Source organism: Carica papaya, chromosome 3 (assembly GCF_054855325.1).
Source record: "Carica papaya isolate Zhongbai chromosome 3, ASM5485532v1, whole genome shotgun sequence".
In the NCBI taxonomy this organism is placed as follows: Eukaryota; Viridiplantae; Streptophyta; class Magnoliopsida; order Brassicales; family Caricaceae; genus Carica; species Carica papaya.
The window spans coordinates 10,511,527-10,530,833 of NC_142311.1; the positions used below are offsets into that span (position 1 = coordinate 10,511,527).

At 34.1% G+C, this 19,307-nt stretch overlaps 2 protein-coding genes across 12 annotated transcripts; both read left to right on the forward strand.

Annotated features, from left to right (window-relative positions):
* Positions 1 to 4,183: 4,183 nt before the first annotated feature.
* Positions 4,184 to 7,567, forward strand: LOC110808845 (Ypt/Rab-GAP domain of gyp1p superfamily protein). The gene is made up of 7 exons (XM_022034461.2): positions 4,184 to 4,815; positions 5,634 to 5,750; positions 6,033 to 6,211; positions 6,297 to 6,390; positions 6,481 to 6,558; positions 6,700 to 6,801; positions 7,069 to 7,567. The coding sequence occupies exons 1-7, from the start codon at positions 4,324 to 4,326 to the stop codon at positions 7,201 to 7,203; spliced, it is 1,197 nt and encodes a 398-aa protein (XP_021890153.2). The 5' UTR covers positions 4,184 to 4,323; the 3' UTR covers positions 7,204 to 7,567.
* Positions 7,568 to 10,050: 2,483 nt separating this feature from the next.
* LOC110808812 (ankyrin repeat family protein) lies at positions 10,051 to 19,134 on the forward strand. 11 transcript variants are annotated; one of them, XR_015817751.1, is made up of 6 exons: positions 10,051 to 10,749; positions 11,726 to 12,482; positions 12,804 to 12,840; positions 12,916 to 13,049; positions 18,249 to 18,333; positions 18,402 to 18,537. XR_015817751.1 is itself a non-coding variant. In XM_088215678.1 (5 exons), exons 1-5 carry the CDS (start codon positions 10,278 to 10,280, stop codon positions 18,262 to 18,264), a joined length of 1,416 nt encoding a protein of 471 aa, XP_088071804.1. In that variant the 5' UTR covers positions 10,051 to 10,277; the 3' UTR covers positions 18,265 to 18,474. The 11 variants fall into 11 exon arrangements, 6 of the variants coding, with proteins under 6 accessions (XP_088071804.1, XP_088071806.1, XP_088071802.1 ...); XR_015817750.1 differs by lacking the exon at positions 18,249 to 18,333 and adding an exon at positions 18,908 to 19,134 and having other exon boundaries at positions 10,052 to 10,749; positions 18,334 to 18,759; XR_015817749.1 differs by lacking the exon at positions 18,249 to 18,333 and adding an exon at positions 18,926 to 19,134 and having other exon boundaries at positions 10,052 to 10,749; positions 18,334 to 18,759.
* Positions 19,135 to 19,307: the final 173 nt, after the last annotated feature.

Consider the following 19,307-nt stretch of genomic DNA (forward strand, 5'->3'; position numbering starts at 1 on the left):
AAATACAATATATTCATTACACTTAAACTTTAAATGTAAATAATAACGTATGAAAATATTACTTATAAATATAAAGTATACATGTTCAAGTATAGAAATGGTAATTCTTAAATTAAAACAAGATAAATATTAGCGTTAGATATCATATCATATAATAAAAATAGTTAATTTTTGACTTACCTAATGACACGGTCACCGCTGAAATTGTTGTCTGCAAATCAAGTTTTTTCTTTTTTGTTTTATTTTTTAATTTTTAATTTTGTATTAAATAAAGAGACAAATTTAAATATTTTAAAATAATAAAAAGGTGAAATTAATATTTTAGGTACTATTGAAAGTGTTTTATTTGTTTTCATAATTGACTAAATCATTTTTAGTTTACTTCATTTCATGTTTTTATATTCACTGTTTATGCTTTCTTCTACTTTTGGTCCATTGATTTCACTTTAAATTGGCCAACAACAATGTATCTTAAAAAGTTCATAATTTTATCTTCTTTTTTTTTTTATAAAAAGCTAAAAATAGCTAATTTTTCATCATACAATTTTATAAATTATCTAATTTATAAATTATTAGACGTTTGTCAAATACATTAAAAAATTAAAAATATCATCAATTATAAATAAATTATCATAATTTATTTTCACAATTAATTTTCTTTTATTGATGACACCTTTTTTACTGTTCTTCCTCAAAAAAAATTACCTCTCGTCTCATTGAACATTTCATATGATCGTCATGATCTCACGTTGATATAAAAAATAATAATAATGAGTTTGGACCCACCCGTTTATAGACCGGCCCGAAATCCATTCAAGGCCGACCCACGTACACGTGGCAAGAGATAAGAAGAAGCTAAGTGTGGGTGAGCCACACGACAATTACAGCGGTCCGTTTTTGTCTTGTGATTCTTAAAGTTTTCGCACGTGTGGCGTCACACATGACAAAACTAACTGACATGCTCACACGTGACAGCTTCCGCTTTCGCGCCATCTCAAGCCTTGGGCTATCTGCATCGCATCTGTTGTGTTGTGAGCTTCGGTGAAGGACGCGAGGCCAGCTTCTTCATACAATCATTGTGTGGGGCCCACTTCGTTAAATTACGTATATACCCTTCATGATGTCCGATTAACTTAAAAAGTCCAAAGCGCGTGGTAAATGGGTTGAAATGACGAATCTGCCCTTATATGGAAAAGAGACGAGCAATTTAATTTAATTTAATTTTTTATTTGGTGGAAATGAAGCGTGATGGAAGGAATAACGTGAGGTGTGTACAAATTCGGTGTACAAAGTAATTTTATAATTTTCCAACATGAAAGTAATCAATTCCATTCTTAGTAGAAAACAACATGGATGTGCGAGCATATATATATATATATATATATATATCTCTCTCTCTCTCTCTAGTGGTGGATTAGATTCATAATTTTTTAATAAAAATAATAAGCTTATTGTCAAAAAATAATTTGGAAATAAAATCTCACTATACGGTATATTTTAATTGTAATATAAATAATAATTTAAAAAAAAAATTAAAAAATATATGAAAATTTTGAAACGCAAATAAATTTTAATAATTACTTAGTGGGTATTTGAGCGGAATATAACAATAATATTTAATGAGGGTAATTTAGTGAGGGTGATATTTTGAGGCTAAATAGTAAGACTAATTACTTTTTTTTTAAAATTTTAAATACATAAAATATATAAATATAGTTTATAATTCTCGCTGTTTTTTTATTATAAAAAGAGATTTATACTCACAAAAATCAAAATATTAAAAACTAAGCTTCTATTTAGTATAAGAAAACATTATTTGGTGTTAGTTTCTTAAATTTGTATATGTTTTATTTATAAAATTATACGAATTAGTTAACAATAAAAATTATGAAACTAATTATGAAATTAAAAAATTAAAAAATTTATTCTTAGTGTTTTTAACAAAATTAATTTATTTTTACTTAGAATTGTATAAATATACAGCTGTTATATATTTATATGAATGCGTAACTATAAATTTATTTTCTAAAAAAACACATAATTTTAAGAAAAAAAAACATTCTATATATCAAATATAACCCAAATCATATTAATTCTATATATTTGGAAATTGAACAAATGAAATTTTAAAAGTGGTATGCACACCCACCCACATATATATATATATATATATATATTACATATTATGCATTTTCTCAACAGTAGCGAATGAGACTACTCACCAATACTTCATGAAAAAGTACCATCCATTACTTAAAAACAATATTTGATATGGATAAATATATAATATACAGTTGTCGAACATATATTAAACACTTTTTAATAATTTAAAAGAGAATACATAAATAGTAAATTTTTGAGATACTTACCAATTAATCATTTTAAAGATCACAAAATATTTTTTTTGAATTATACAAAAATATTTAAAATTTTGTAAATATTTTTATTTTTATTAAACTTTAAAAAATGTGACTTTTTTATTATTATTTTATTAACTTTTTTGAATAGTTTGTAGCTTACCGACGAAATAATTTTATATTTATTAATTTGATACCAATTGAATTGACATAAATATTAGTAGAATCAGATCCATTATCAATTATTATTGTATCATTTTCAATTGTAACAATAAAGATAAGATGCTTTAAATTATCGACGACATATCTCTGTCATTTCTTTTGCTTATATATGAGATCATTGTTGTTGTTCTCGTTTTTTTTTCTCGAATATATTGATCAATATACTGGTTCAAACGACACACCCTATTTTATGTATAAAAATATATACGTGAAGATGATCAATAATGTAAATATACGAAAATTGACGAAAGAAGATTTTTACTTCGACAAAAATATTGTGTTGCACCTCCAATTCCACTTTCTTTAGTTGCGTTATAGAGAAAAAAACGATGGAGATATAGAAGATAATTGTTTGTGTTAGGGCACACAAACGAGATAGTTTATGAGAAGAATAAAATAAAAGATGGTAAAAAAATTAAATATACAAAATTAAAAAGTAGTAAAAAGTAACTGACACATCAATTTTATATGGCACGACATGATAAATTTAAAATTATCGTAAATACATGTTTTAATAGTAAAATAAGATGTTGAAAAAAATTAACAAATGTAAAATTTTTGTTCGGTTTTAAAAAAATTTCCATCAATGTAGGCACCACATTGTCGAATTGAAAATTACTGTAATTACATTACATGTTTTGTAAGTAAAATCACATAATGTTAGAAAATATTAAATTATGAAAAATTTTATCACTTTTTAAAATTTTAGGGAGATTTTTTTTTTTATAATATTTATGGAAAAATTTCAAAAATTTGTATATAATTTCAAAAAAATTATAATAGTCACTAAAGGACAAATGTAGGGTATAATAGTCACTAAAAAAATAAAAAAATTTGAAGTTTAAACTGAAGTAGTTCTAAACACATCATCATCGTTTCTCTTTAATATTCAATCACTCCCTAACGTTAGAATAATGTTTTCACATAAATTAAAAAAAAAAAAAAAAAAAAACTTTTTTTTACAAGATATTATGAGTCAAACCCAGAAACCCAAAATTGTTTTTCAGTTCCATCCCTATTTCAAGTTTATCACTTCTTCCACTTTCTGCTAAGGTCACCTATATTTCCGTTGTGTCCTCCATATAATTTCAAGCTTTGAACCTCTGTCGCGGAGGAATCGGGATTTTTTTTCCATTATATTCTTCTTCTTCTGTCTTTTGTTTGTTTGGAAGAAAAAAATATCCACTCTAATTTTAGTAATATTTTCTTTTTCTCTTTTCTTCTTCTTTTGTAGGGTTTTTCATTTTTGGTTTCTCCTTGTAATTGAATTGGAAGAAATATTTTTTTTGGGTTTCTTTCTTATTATCCGCTTCACTTTCCCTTTTCTGGGTCTAGTTCTTGTTTCTTAATAGTCCATTTCTTCGTTTTTCAAGAGCCTACCAGAAAAGGAATTTTTTTTTTTTGTTTTTCTCATTTTTTCTCAAAAGAAGAATTAAAAAGAAAATTTTGTTGACAATCAATATTCTGAATTTCTAGCTATTGAAAATGGCATAACGACTTTGATTGCCGTAAATAATGTAAATATTTTTCTTTAGGGATTTTATAGTGCTGTATCTGTTTCCACCTGCTTCTTTTTTATCAAATCATTTCAGGGAAAACCCAACTTTTCAAGCTTCAAAAAATTGACATTTTCACGGTTTCCAGCTTGAGGGATTCCTTCATTTGATAAGACCTTTCGCAAAAACACCCTTCTCTCTCCTTCTATCTTTTTCTTCCCTGATCTATCGCAATAGCGTCCAAGGAAATGTTTGGGACACAAAACAAGAGAGAACTTGCTATTGAGTTCCAATCCCAAATCCCGATTTTGAGGCCAAGCATCTATGCCAGGAGAGCAAATCTCACTGTCAAATTCCAGGACCTTTACGGGTTCATGGTTGAGGGCAATGTGGATGATGTCAACGTGTTGAATGAGGTTAGAGAGAAGGTCAGGCAACAAGGCCGTGTTTGGTGGTCTCTTGAGGCTAACAAAGGCGCAAACTGGTATTTACAGCCACAAATTTCCTCTATCTCTGAGGGAATTGCGCTTAAGTCTTCCCTCAAATTCTCTACTTTGGCGAATGCCATCACGTTGAAAAGGTTGATCAGGAAGGGAATACCGCCCGTGCTCAGGCCTAAGGTCTGGTTTTCGCTCTCGGGTGCCGCCAAGAAGAAGTCTACGGTGCCTGAGAGCTATTATAATGATTTGACAAAGGCCGTAGAGGATAAAGTCACGCCAGCTACGAAGCAGATTGATCATGTGGGTAATTTTTTGAACATATTTTTTTCGTTGAAAACTGATAATCATCATTAAATTTGTTGGATTTCTTGATTGGTTTCAGCACCTGTTGTATTTTTTCATTCAAGTTCCTTTGAATGGAAATTGTGGCCTTTGGGTATGGTTGAGTAAGTCTGGGTTTTGTTACCATAGCCTGCCGGAAGTCTGAACTTAAATTCTTCAATTTCTATTGGAATTTTGTAGAATACATTGATAATTAAGAACTTATAAGGCTTCAATTTTAGTTGATTGGTGATGGGAGTTTACAATTGTAATGAATACTCAATAGATCAGATCAGACTCAAAGAACGGTCATCTGCATTTCTCAAGGAAAGAAATTTTCCTCATTTGAAGTTAGCTATTTTAATCCCAGCAGCTTGGAGATAAAATCATAGCTTGCTTTCTTATTTCCTTCCTTAAACACCGTGTAAATGCAAGCAGTTTTAATCATTTACTCCTTTTTCCTTTTTCTTTTTTGGTCTTTTTCCGTCTGTTTGAACATTTTGTGATTTTTTTAGCTAATGTATCTACTTTCTAAATGGACTGGAGGCAAGGCATTGCAATGCTTTCTGAACTGGAAATGGGGAAAAGGACTCATCAAGGAGATAGGAGTTTCTTTACATGCTTCAATACCTGCATTATTTTTCCGCTCTTCTTTAATGTCATTGCGTGGTTTTTAAGTTAGGTCATTCAGGTATTGTAGTTGTAGAATTATGCATTGCAGAGTGTTAATGGTTGACTTCTTGAATTGCAGCCCAAATATCTATCATATTCTGATTCTTCTTGATGTATATATGCAGGACCTGCCAAGAACCTTCCCTGGTCACCCATGGTTGGACACTCCTGAAGGTCATGCTTCTTTACGACGGGTGCTTGTTGCATATTCTTTCCGTGATTCTGATGTTGGCTACTGTCAGGTGAACTCTTGGTTCCTTTAGTTATCTTAGTGATTTAAGTGTAAGTCTTTAGGTTACAGAATTGGCATGGTGGACATGTTAATTCTCCATTTTGCTAAAACAACAAGACTTACAGATCGAGTTATTCTATTGTCATATTAGAAAGAAGGTTTGACATGGATCTCTCTGGGGGTGAAGGGATGGGGCAAATAACATAATGTACCAATCCTATAATTTTTTGTTGACTTCCAATTCAGAAACAAGTTTTGTATCATGGTTAAATATAGAACTTTTTTCTTTCAGGGCTTAAATTATGTTGCAGCATTGCTATTGCTTGTGATGAAGACAGAGGAAGATGCGTTTTGGATGCTTGCTGTCCTCCTGGAAAATGTTTTAGTCAATGATTGCTATACAAATAATTTATCAGGCTGCCATGTTGAGCAGCGAGTTTTTAAGGATTTGCTTGCTAAACAGTGCCCAAGGTACCTATTTCTAATGCTGATTGACTTGGATTGCCTATCGTTCAGTTGTTGTTATGTGTTTAAAGCCGAAGAGACTACATTACAGGATAGCTACCCATTTAGAAGAGTTGGGTTTTGATGTTTCCCTTGTTGCCACCGAGTGGTTCCTATGCCTCTTCTCAAAGAGCTTGCCTTCAGAGGTTTGAACAATATGGCTTTGCTCTTTCTCTCTTGTATGGAAAATACGATATTTTTTTCTTTGACAATACTTCTTTGGGACTTATTTGCAGACTACACTGCGAGTATGGGATGTCCTCTTCTTCGAGGGAGCAAAGGTCCTTTTTCATGTGGCTTTGGCTATATTTAAGGCATGTGTTCCTTGCCATTATTCTTTTCACCTTGTTTATGTTGTGTTTGCCAGTCAAGTTGAGAAGTCGGTCAATATAAATTAAATTTACACACAAGATTTATCAGCTGGGACTAATTTGAGTGATGTCTTTTGTCTGCAGATGAGAGAAGAGGAGTTGCTTCTAACCCATCAGGTTGGTGACATAATTAACATATTACAGAAAACAACTCATCATCTGTTTGATCCTGATGATTTGTTGACGGTAAGTCAATGATCCTGTTGTCTCTCCTTTAAATGAATCTTTCATTCACCTGCCCCTTTATACTCTCTAAAAACCGATAAGTGGGAATACACATTTTTACAGCTTCAGCACAAACAAAGCCTACTGAATTGATCTTGCTTGTTTTTCATTAAGAGAGCCATGTTGGTTGGTGATTTGATAACTAGTATTAAAGAGCTTTAGACCAAGGAAAATAGGTAAAAGGAAGCCAAATAAAAGGTTTTTTTTCGTTTGAATATGATGCTGCAGGTGGCTTTTGATAAAGTTGGGGCTATGACGACAAACACCATATCAAAGCAAAGGAAAAAGCAGGAGCCAGCAGTCATGGCTGAACTTGACCAGAGACTGAGAAGATTAAACTCACTGAAGATGGGTGACAAATAGATGGGGTTTGTTGGGGAAGAAGCAGATCAAATCAAATTTGTATATCAGAAAGACATCCAAGAAGGGGCATGCTGCCCCTCTGGAGAAGAAGAAGAAAAATTAACTTAAAAACCCTTGTTATTCCATACAGGGGAAGGATCAGATCAGATGAGATAAACCCAGAGAGTGTCTGGTGTTTCCCAGAATGTTGTAGGTCATAAATTGTAAATTTTGAGTTTGTTACATACCAAATCTCATACGTTAAATTTAATTGACATACTGATGATCAGGGGGTACTGCTGTATGTTCCTTGCCCTCTTGATGTTTGCTTTGTTGTGATGTGAACTTCATCAAAAGGATCAAACGTACTCCATTATCTACTAAACTTATCACCTAATGTCCATTGGATCAACTCTCATTCAATCATTGTTGTGATTTTATTACTTAGATTGTGAATTTTTTCCTTTTTTTGTTTTTTTTTTTTTTTCAAAATAATTTAAAATTGTAGGAGTTAATTTAAACCGATATATTAAACCTAATGTAATTAAATAAAAACAAGAAAAATTAAATTAAAATTAAAAGTTTAATGCAGTAATGATTGAAGTCTTTTTTTTATTTTATTTTAAAAAAAGAAATCAATACTAATAGCCGTAGGTCTTTTGCTACTTAAATATATCAGTTGTGACCGGTTGGTGGTAGCCGGTAAGAAAATGTGTAGACAAAATTTTCAAGAAAACTTAATGCATAATTATATATAAAATAAATAAATTAGCACATAAAAATATATTTGGTTTTTATTTTTTAAATTTATATGTGCTTTTATAAGTATTTATTAACAAAATATGTAAAAAATTATAATCAAACAAAACATTTTTCTTTTTATTTATCTTTCCAGAACCCCCTCCCCCCACCATTCAAAACCTCTCCAAGCTCATTAGAAGAAGCAGATGAGTACGATGTATATAATATATGTGTGTGTGTGTGTGTGTAAAAAAATAGAAAATAAAAATTTATTTTTATAGCCAAAAGGAAAAATACAAAAGAGGCTAATAGATTATTCAATATGCGATGAGGCGGCACAGAAGGGCGAAATTCAACCTCTCTCCAGAGAAACAAGAAAACATTAATTTTTAATTTCTCTTCTTCTCTTTATCCTCTGTTTACATTCGTCCAAACAATATATAAGAACTAAAGAAGGACGGTTATAATTTAATCTGCCTTTCCTTTTTAATGTATGGTCAGATGTACTTTTGGCAAGAGAAACTCAAAAGAGTCGAGAATATAATATACCATAGATGTCCCTGGCATTTTGTTTTAGGTTCATTATAACATACACACCCGGATGAATTATGTATTGGAATTGCAGGCCTTGGGGGTTTTGGTGGGAGGGGAGGGCCATGGAAGTTGTGAGAAGGGGACCAGCTAGGATGTTGATAGACAGTGATGTGGACCAGAAACAGTAGTCTGGGTTCCAAAATATCCAAGTTTCGGATCTAATTGTCTGCAATTAATAGAGGAGTTAACTTGAGGTCTTAATTCTATGTTAGTGCACATACCAGTTTCCATAGGTATCATCCAGTCATGTGGCCTTGCTTGCGTCCATGTCTGAGTCTGCTCCATGCCCATGTCCATGTTTCTTACGTTATTTTGATTCCAGAATTAGTTCTGATTCACGTACTTAATTATTCCACCCACCAAGAAATTCTAATCTTCCTGACTCCCGGGGATGGTTGCTCCACTTCAATGCGTCTGTATCTTTGGGAATACCATCAAATATGTTGATGATATCTCCATATTGCACATGTACCGTGCTGGAGAAGTCACCATTCTCGTCCATAAGATGATTAAAGACAGGTTCCTTCAAGTTGTAATCATCTTGGCATTGCATGGTTCGTTGCTCTGCTGCACATGTGGCCGTGTTCTTTTGCTATCTTCTTGTGCGACATGGTCCAAACCGGGCGACTCCAAATACAGTGGCGGTGGCTTCAAGTTCCACTGATCCAAATGCTCGTCGTGCACATCCACTTATCCAGGAAGGTAAAATGACTGCAGAAGAAGTCTCTTCACTGGTGTTTATCTTCCTTAATATCAAGCTGCTTTTCCTACCTTGCCCGAAAACATTTGCTCATCCTCTCAAATTAAATCATATTCAGCTTTATTATCAACCCTAGGCATAGCCAGAAAGAAATTAGAGAACACTGTCCTCTTCCTTTTATAAGAATCTAATCGATTAACTTCGTCTTCCTTGGGAGCGATAAGAACAACGATGAGCTTCGGTTTAAACATAGGAGCCTTGTTCATGAATTTATCAAATTAATTTAATTCAACGAACATATTACTTATTAATATATTAAAATTAATGAAATAATTTAAAATTGATTAAATTTTTTTGTAGTGAAATTTTATCATCCAATTTTTATGTTATGGTGACTTAAATTTGAAATCTAATGAAAAATTTATATTTTCATATGTTTTGTTATTATTAGTTATCAATGAATATTGCTTTATTTATAAAATATTAAAGTGATAAGTATCATCAGGGAATTACTAACCCAATTAATAAATAACCAAATCAAAATTTAATAATATCGTTTACAAATAAATAAATTAATTATTTTAATAAATTTAATTGTTATAATTCTTAAGCTCATTTGAAAAAAAATAGACAAAACAAAAAAAATTATATCACATTTTGTTAAACTTTTTCTGATTATATAATAAATTTATCAATAAATAATTTTATAAATTTAAAATTATAGCAAACAATTTAGAGATTAAAATGATAACTTTATCTAAATTAAATAAGGTATAAACACATTTTTTTTAATTAAAAATGTAGTCATTAAATATTTGATTTATTTAATTTGAAGGAGGCAGAACTTCCTTCTACCTTGTAGGCCCAATATCAATCCCAATCTCATCTGGTGTCGATCCGCCGTTTCAGAAAGAAAAATGAAACGATAATGGCAGCGGTCGAGCGTTGAGGAAATGAATCAAAATCCCAAATTCTCGGTCCCAACACTCCATGCAATCATGTACATGATAAACCCCAGCTATAGGATTTATGTTGTTTGTAGCAAGTGAACTCGCTCCCCATGTCCCAGAAGCGGCCTTCCTGGACCATTGATCCGGACCTCGACGGCATCGACCTCGACCCATCCGATTTCGCCGCCTCCGTTCCTCTCAAGAAGGTTCCAAACGGTGACGTTTTCGAAGCGTCCCGTGCGGGAGACGTCGACCGCCTCCGCTATCTCCTGGAGTCGGGGGTGAACGTGAACGCGCGGGACCAGTGGGACTCCGTGGCTCTCTATTATGCTTGCCTCGCTGGCCATCTCGACGCTGCAAGGATGCTGCTGGAGAGCGGGGCCATATGCTCTGAGCACACTTTTGACGGCGACAGGTGCCACTACGCGGCACTCAATCTCAAGGTTAGGAAGTTGCTCAAGGCGTTCGAGGCCCGTCCGCCTCCTCTCGGTCCCTTGCAGGCCGCTTTAAGGGATACCTTCTTGGCTTGTGCCAGTAACAGGGCATATCTGGAGCAGGCCGACGCTGATTTTGACGTTGCAGGTACGGGTTTTTTTTTTTGCTTCTGAAGGGATCAATTTTTGTGCTCTCTTTATTGTACATGGTTTTCATGTTAGTGCGTTGGGTAAATGTGGTATATGAATTGACTGTTGTGATGAAACGACACCCAGGTGTTATATTAGTGTATTTCAATAGTTGATTGGTTAGATTCTGTTCATTCGAGTGGTTTAAGTTGGTAATTGCGTGGATGTTTAAAAAATTTTGCAATTTTCGGCGTTCCTCTTTTCTATTTCTATTTTTGTTTTCATTTGAGACTTGTGGTAGTAATCGAGTCATCATCTCCATGAAACATGGAAATGTTTCCAACCCACGTGCTATTGACTGTGTTTTCTTTTATTAAGTTGGAGCTTTGAAATCTTACTGGTTAACTTAAAGTGGGAGAAGGGTGTTTCTGAATTCAATCTTGGTTAATATTTTGGTGAAACTGAATAAAACAAATGGCAAGGCAAACTTAATCTGAAATACTCTTTTTTACTGTAAAGAGATATGAGAGGGATATGATGTGGCCTCTGGGTTGCAAAATTAAGAGATGAAGTAATATGATGGCCTAAAAATCCATGTAGTGATAAAATATGGTGATTTTGTGTAGACTTAGTTACTCTCCAATTAATTCGAACAACATTGCCCACGGACTCAAGTTGAACTTTCCATCTTTGATCAGGCATGAATCCAGTATTCTGTTATTTCCTTATCCCCTTTATTCACATATTTCCATGATTAAGTAAGTAGGTGCAACCTGTACTTTTGTACATAAATGTAGTACTCAAGATTTTCCGTTCTAATGTTTTTGAAAGCTTCAATCATACAAATATTATGAAAACAGTGAATACTTTGAAGAAGTCCCATGTCGGCTTAAATTGTGCTTCATTACTTTCAGTGTCAGTTCTCTGATTGTGGTTGTGCATGTCTCCCTCTGAAGATTAATATGTGAATCTTACGCATGACATGTTCCAAGTAGGTTTTTCATCCATCGGAGCATCCAATTCCAACCACTTCCCTCCAGATGTCATTTTTTTTGTGCGTGGTAGAGCTATAGAAGCTCATAGGGTTATCCTAAGTGCTCGGTCACGATTTTTTAGAACAAAGTTTGAGAATGATTGGAAGGGCCGAAGAGAAGTCAGATTCTCCAAAGAAGAGTTGTCCTATCCTGCTCTTTACAGACTCATCCACTTTTTCTATTCTGACAGGCTAGAGATTGCTGTCGATGACATGCAAGATCTTTTGAGAATCTGCAAAAAGTGCAAATGTGAATCATTACAACAGATCATTGAGAAGGAACTGATTCACCAAAAGTATGCAGAGTATAAAGCACTGAGAGATATTGACAATGCTCAGAAACGGTTCATCTTACAGGGCCTTTCCCTTCCTGAAGAAGACCGCCTTCCTGCTGCCTTGCATAGGATCCTTCAAACTTCACTTGTAAAGTCTTCCATACAGCCCAACTTAGATAATGGTATTGACAGCCTGGCAGGAGCTTTTGGTGCTATAAAAATCAGTGACTCCATGGATGACCTTGCAGATGTTTGTGTAAGAGTTGGCAAAAAGGTTTTTCGTTGCCATCAAGTTGTTTTAGCTTCAAGATCAGAGTACTTCAAAGCAAGATTGTGTCATATGAATGATTTTTATAAAGGGAAACATGGAACTAACAATTCCCTTCCATGTCTTGAAGAGTGTGATCTAAGCACAGAGGCATTTGAGAAAATGATTGAATATATGTAAGTGTCTTCCCTTGCCTGGTCTATCTTAGTTTAGTATTTCAATACATAGCTCATTTCTGCAAGAGGTCCTTGATACATCAATAACCCTTAAATTATTGTTTCTATAGTGTTTGGAGATGAAAGATTCTGCCAGTGATGTATCGGTGCAGATATTATTTGCTTAATTGGCGTTGGTCTGTGCTACATAATGATTTAGCAAACTGTTTTTTTCAGTGTTGGGACTGTTATCCAGAAGGGTTCTTAATTGTTTTGCTCCCTCTCTTTATTTTTTCATATCAGAATGTTGCGGGACTAACTTTTAGCTCTATAACTGGTCAGGTACACTGATGGTTTGAAGGATATAGATCCAGAGCAGGTATCTAACTTGTGAACCAAAATGGTTTATGGCATTAAAACTGCTCTTTTCTGAAATATCATATTGATTGAGCAGGCAGAGGAAATGTTTGATGCTGCTTCTAGATATCTGTTGTTCCCTCTTAAGCGGGCAGTAGCTGATGCATTATTGCCACACCTGGAAATGGTCTTCCCTGCCGAATTATGCCATTGGCTAATTTTGTCAGACATGTACTCTTCTTGCTTATCTATTGCTTTCTCAAATATATTAATCAGATTTATGCTTTACACTTATTCCAAGCTTTTACATCAAATTTATTCTGAACTTAGGATTGAATATTCTAGTTAGTGTGTTAAATATGCAGTCGATTAACAGTCCTCACAGAGCTTGGAAAACTGTTTGTGAACCTTGGAATGAGGCATCTTGATGTAGGACAAAACAAGCTTGCAGAGAAAGCTTAGAGAAAATTTTATTAAGAGCAACTTGGAGTTTTGGATCCCAATAATCAAAAGAATATCCTGACATTTAAATAATAATAATAAGTAGTTTACCTAATAACTAAACTAGGGTATCTTATTTATAGACACCAAAACAAAACAAAAGTAGGAAGTTTAGAAGATCCAGTAACTAGGAAAATCAATTAAATACAAAAAGTTAGAAAATTAAGAAATCTAGGAAATAAGAAAATAAATCTTCCTATTCTCTTTCTTGTAAAATTTTCCAAAACTTAGAAAAGAAAATTAAATCTTCCTATTCTTTTTGGTTAGCTTCCCAAAACATTTACGTTCTTTTATTAGTTTTACCTTGTATCTTCTAATATTGAAATATGCCCACTTTAGAAGCTTTTTACTCGGTATCATTCTCCTACACATGCCGAACTAGAAAGAAGAGCGAAGTTGAAACTTGTCTCAATAATGCTTGAAGCTTGCGAGACTTGAAATTGCCATGAGATAGCATGAATGCTTCTGAAATCAAGGATTTTGAAGAAATAGAGAACCAATTACGAATGACGAATCCATAAAGAAATAATAGCCAAACCCTTTTTATTGTTATTTGGAGCCAAAGAATGTAGAATATGGGGTTTAAACCCCTCTTTCCTTATGGAGTTTAAACCAACTAGAGTATCTTTGCTGTCAACATGAGCTATGTTGTTGCTTGCCACTAAATCAGAAGATCCATCACTAGAAAGCTCAACTAGATCAATAGGAATAACAATCTCGTTCATGATATCTTCTTCTATCTCAATTACCTTATTTGTGTGCATACCTTCAATTTCATCAATTTATTCTTGATCATTAGGTTGCAACATTTCCATAAGATTTTGCTCAATCATCAAATTGTTCACCTTTTCATCCTTTTGTTATTCTTCATGTTCCATTGAAGTTTGAAGTATGTTATGTTCTTGTGTAACTGAAGATTCAGAATTTTCTCTAAGTCTTTTTATCTTAGTTTCATATATATCAATTTTATCACTTAAGTCTTGGAGAACTATTTTGATACCTCTCAAAGAAAGTTTATAAGGATAAGAATTATCATGTTGTCCCTGATACGTCTCTTTTATTGTAGGTGGAACACTTGTTTTGACTATTTTAGACATTGGAAAATAATATTGGATTTCCATTTGATAACATCTATCATATAAGTGATATTCTTGGAGAGAATCTTGAGCCCAGTTATCATCTTCATAATGTTCATAGGTCACAGGAGCTGTAATCTTGCAAAATGTCGATTGATTTAACTTTCTCCACATATCCATATTGATCAAACAATTCATAAAAAGCATATCGTAAATCCTCATTTGTAATTGAACCATATAGTCGATAGAACATAACTAAAAGAACAAGATTAACTAACTCTATTCATGTTTTAGATCCATCAAGAATTCCTCTTAACTCCAAGCAAACTTTTTCTAGAGTATTGATTTGTCAAAAAGTGAATATAGGACAAAATGGTTGAAGGAAGGGGACCATAATATAAAATACTCTTGCTAGTCACAGAAGTAGGTGTAATCACTTAGATGAGTTATGGATTGATGAGAGAAGGGCTAAGGGTGACAATGAATTGAGGGAAGCTGTCCATGATTAGTTTACTAAATTGTATACAGAAGACTTTGGGATAAGGCCTAAACTTGATAATATGCAACTTAAAAAAATTTCTGATAATAGCAGACAAATGTTGGAAGCAGAGTTCACTGAGGAAGAGATTTATGAGCGTTTAAAGTTTTGTAATAGTGACAAAGCCCCGGGTCCAGACGGTTTTAATATGAAATTTCTTCAGGAATTCTGGCATGCTATGAAGGGGGATGTGATGGAACTGTTTAATGAGTTGCATCATGCTGGTAAGTTTGTAAAGTCATTAAATACAACCTTTTTGGTCCGCATTGCAAAAAATGTTGGGGGACAAGGATATTAGAGACTTTAGACCTATCAGTTTGATGAGTTGCATTTATAAGCTTATTGTCACAGTTTTGGTTAGGAAACTATCGAGAGCAATTGGGGAGGTGATAGGGGTTGCCAATATGCATTTGTGGAAGGAAGACAGTATGGATGCAATATTGGTGACCAATGAAGTAGTAGATGATTTGGTAGACGGGAGGAAGGAGGGTTTGATTAGGAAGCTTGATATGGAGAAGGCGTATGACCATGTTTGTTGGGACTTTATTAACTATATGTTAGGCAGAATGAGTTTTGGATAGAAGTGGCGATGTTGTATGCAGACCTGCATGTCCACTACATCTTTTGTTGTCATCACTAGTGGAGGTCCGTCAAATTTCTTTAAAACTTCTAAAGGGCTTCGCTAGAGTGATCCCCTCTCTCCTTTATTATTTATGATATTATGGAAGCCCTGTATGGCTTGATGACAAAGACTACGGATTTGGAACTGTTGAGGGGTGTGTTTTTTGGGTAGAGGAGATAATTTTATTGAGATTTTACATCTTTTCTTCGCAGATGACACTTTGATCTTTTGTCATCCTGAGGTAAGGACTCTTTTGCATTTAAGATGTGTTCTATTGTGGTTTCAAGCACTCTTTGGACTTAAATATTAATTTGAATAAATCAGAATTGGTTCGTATTGGTGATAAAAGAGATGAGGTCCAACTTGCTAAGGTGATGGGGTGTAAAGCAGGCAGCCTTCCAATAAAATACCTTGGGGCCCCATTTGGGGCCAAATACAAAGACCCGAGAACATGGGAGCCGGTGGTGGAATTAGTTGAGAAGAGACTTGTTAGTTGGAAAATGAAGTTCTTATCTAAGGGTGGAAGGCTCACTTTAATTTGAAGCACACTTGCTAATCTTACCATTTATTTTCTCTCCACCCTGACGATTCCAGTAAAGGTTGCAAGGAGGTTGGAAGCCATCCAAAGTCATTTCCTTTGGGGTGATGTGGAGGGAAATAAGATGTATCACTTGGTTAATTGGGATGATGTCAAAAAGCCTTTTAACCAAGGAAATTTTGAGTATTAGATCCCTTATTGAGATGAATGTGGCTCTTCAAGGAAAGTGGTTGTGGAGGTTTTTGAAGGATGAGAGTAGGATTTGGAGGAGGGTAATTGAGGTTAGATGGGGTGGTCTTTGGTGGGTGGTTAAGAGAGAGAGAGAGAGAGAGAGAAGGGGGGGGGGGGGGGGGGGGGGTGGTAGGGCTAGTAGACCGCATGGTTTAGGTTTATGGAGGAAGATTCTAATGGAGTGGCCTCGCTTTAAAGAATGCATCACATGGAAATTTGGTAGAGGTAATAGAATAAAATTCTGGTTGGATGATTGGCTTGAAGGAGGGTGTCTCATGATTTGGTTTCCTAGTATCTTTGCTATTGCACAATCTAAAGAAATGGTGATTGAAGAGGCATGCAGGAAAACATCAACAGCATCACCGATTGGATGGTAACTGTAACCAGGAACCTGCATGATTGAGAAGTTAACGAGTACGAAGCTTTACTGCATTTACTGGCTTCACAACAGGTTAACTTCCATCCAGATCAGATACTATGGAAATTGAATCAGAATAAAGAATTTTCTGTTAAATCGTACTATAAACATATTGTTCGGAATGGACATATTAGGAGCCACAACTTTCTGATTCATCAAATTTGGAAATCTAAGGTGCCTCCTAGAATAGCTATTTTTGCTTGGGAGGATAGCAGGAAATGCATCTTGACCATTGACATGTTGATGAAAAGATGACAGATTTAGGTGAACAGGTGCTATCTATGCTTGAATGCTGCGGAATCTTGCAACCACATCCTTTTGTGGTGTCCTATTGCCTATGATTTGTGGTACGTGCTTTATGGCCTTTTGAGAATTAATTGGGTCATTGGGGGGTCGGTCAAAGAGGAAATTTGGACTTGGGATAGGTTTTGTAAAAAGAGAGAATTTGTAAAGTTGATTCCGTTAACAATCTTCTGGGTCCTTTGGAAAGAGGGGAACTATAAAGCTTGTGTGTAAAGAGGTAGAGAGTTATAGATTGAGAGAGAGATGATTTCACTATTTTGGATCTATTTTGTTAGGACATGACATTAATAAGGATGAACATTTTGGGAATATCATTGACACACTAACACAATTGTAAATTTTTTGCATATGGGTGTTGCTTTCTTAGTACCGTATTAATACATATTCACACTTTTTATTTTAAGAAAAAAGTGAAAGAACATGCCCAAAAATATAATAACTGGTATGAAAATATTAAGAACCGGTTGGGAGCCTGCAAAGTCAACAGAAGGACATCAGAAAGGATGATGTCGACTACCACCCAGTGGTAGTTGGAGTTGTGTTAGCCTGCTTTTGTTTGGCTTTTTTTTCTCTGTTTTATGGAGAAGGAGAGACAAGGTGTATATGCAAGAAGCAGAGGTTGTATTTGGGAAGTAAACCCTTGAGCATTTAGGGAAACGTGATGAGTCAAATTTAGACTCCGGTACCAACTGATGTAGGAAAAAAAAGAGGTTGATAAGAAAACTTAGAGAAAATTTTATTAATTTTATCAAGAACAATCTGGAAGTTTTGGATCTCAATAATTAAAACAATATTTCAATATTGGAATAATAATCATAAATAATTTACTTAATGACCAAGTTAAAATACTTTATTCATAGGCACCCAAATACATTAAAAATCGGAGGTTTAGGAAAACCTAGTAAATAAGAAAATAAATTAAATAGAAAGAATTAAGAAAATAGGAAATTTAGGAATTAGAAAGATAAATCTTCCTATTACCTTTTTTTGTAAAACTTTCCAAAACTTGGAAAAGGAAATTAATTCTTCTTATTTCTTTTAAATAGCTTATCTAAACGTTTATGCATCACATCTAGTATCCTCTATTATTAAAATATATCCATTTAGAAGCTTTTATTTCTGCAGCACATCTAGTATTTTATGTGTAGTCCAGGAGATATTTAGCGTTGTTATAACACGAAATAACCTGGAAAAACATTTCAGCTATTTAAATGGCTAGGAATGAGGGCACTAAGCAAATGAGTTGATTCTTTCTTGGCCATAGATTCACTATGACTTCCATGTGCAGGTATGGTGTTTTAAAGATACGGGAATACTGCCTAGATACTATTGCTTGTAACTTTGAGATGTTTGCAGAGACCCACGAATTCCGAGAGATGCTTTTGACCTTGCCTCCACCATCTGGAGATTCCTCACTTCGGACCACTGTTCCTAGTGCTCCAGGTGCTGTGGCAAATGCGGAACAGGCTAATCTTCTTGACGATTTACGTGAGAAATGGCTTGAAGTTGAAGCTGCTGAGCTTGACAAGAGAGACGAAAGTGCCTTACTTTTTGACAAGCGCCTAGAGATGCTCATGGTTGTGGCTGAACAAGAAAAACGTGCTGCTTCAGCCGATGACATTTAAGGTTGCCTTGAATGATCATTTATTCTTTTGCTTGTTCTTGTGGCTCAAATAATAGAAGAAAGCATTTGTGTCTCAGCACTTGTCCCCAGGTACATTTATAATACTGTTTTTTTTTTATTTTTTATTTTGTATACGAAGCTGTGATACGAAGCTGAACTGTGAGACTAGAGTTCTTAGTGCCTTTTGATTTTTGTTATTCAGTATTGATTAATGTCATATTCTTCTCCATTTCATGAGGTGGATTATGTTATTTAGAGACACTGCTGCTGCTGTCCTGGCTCCTCTCCCCAGCTTTTGAGTTTTTTTTTTTTTTTCCTTTCCGCCAATTGGGAAGCCAACTATATTCATTAACCCATGGTTTTTTGTATAAGCCCTAAGATGTCCGAAGAAACTTCAGTTATTGCATTACAGCGATGTAAATCCATTACTTACTGGATAATCAAATGGCACGTTTTGACTAGTAATTCTGGGCAAGAAATTTCTTCTACCTTACTTTTAGTTGGTGTAAATAAAAGTTTCTTTTATCAAAAGAATGCACCAAATTGACTAATAGTCAAAAAATTGAGTAGAGGTCGTTTATTTACATTCTATTGAGTACACGGTTGATTAAGATATGTTTTTTTGTGAATCTTTTGGT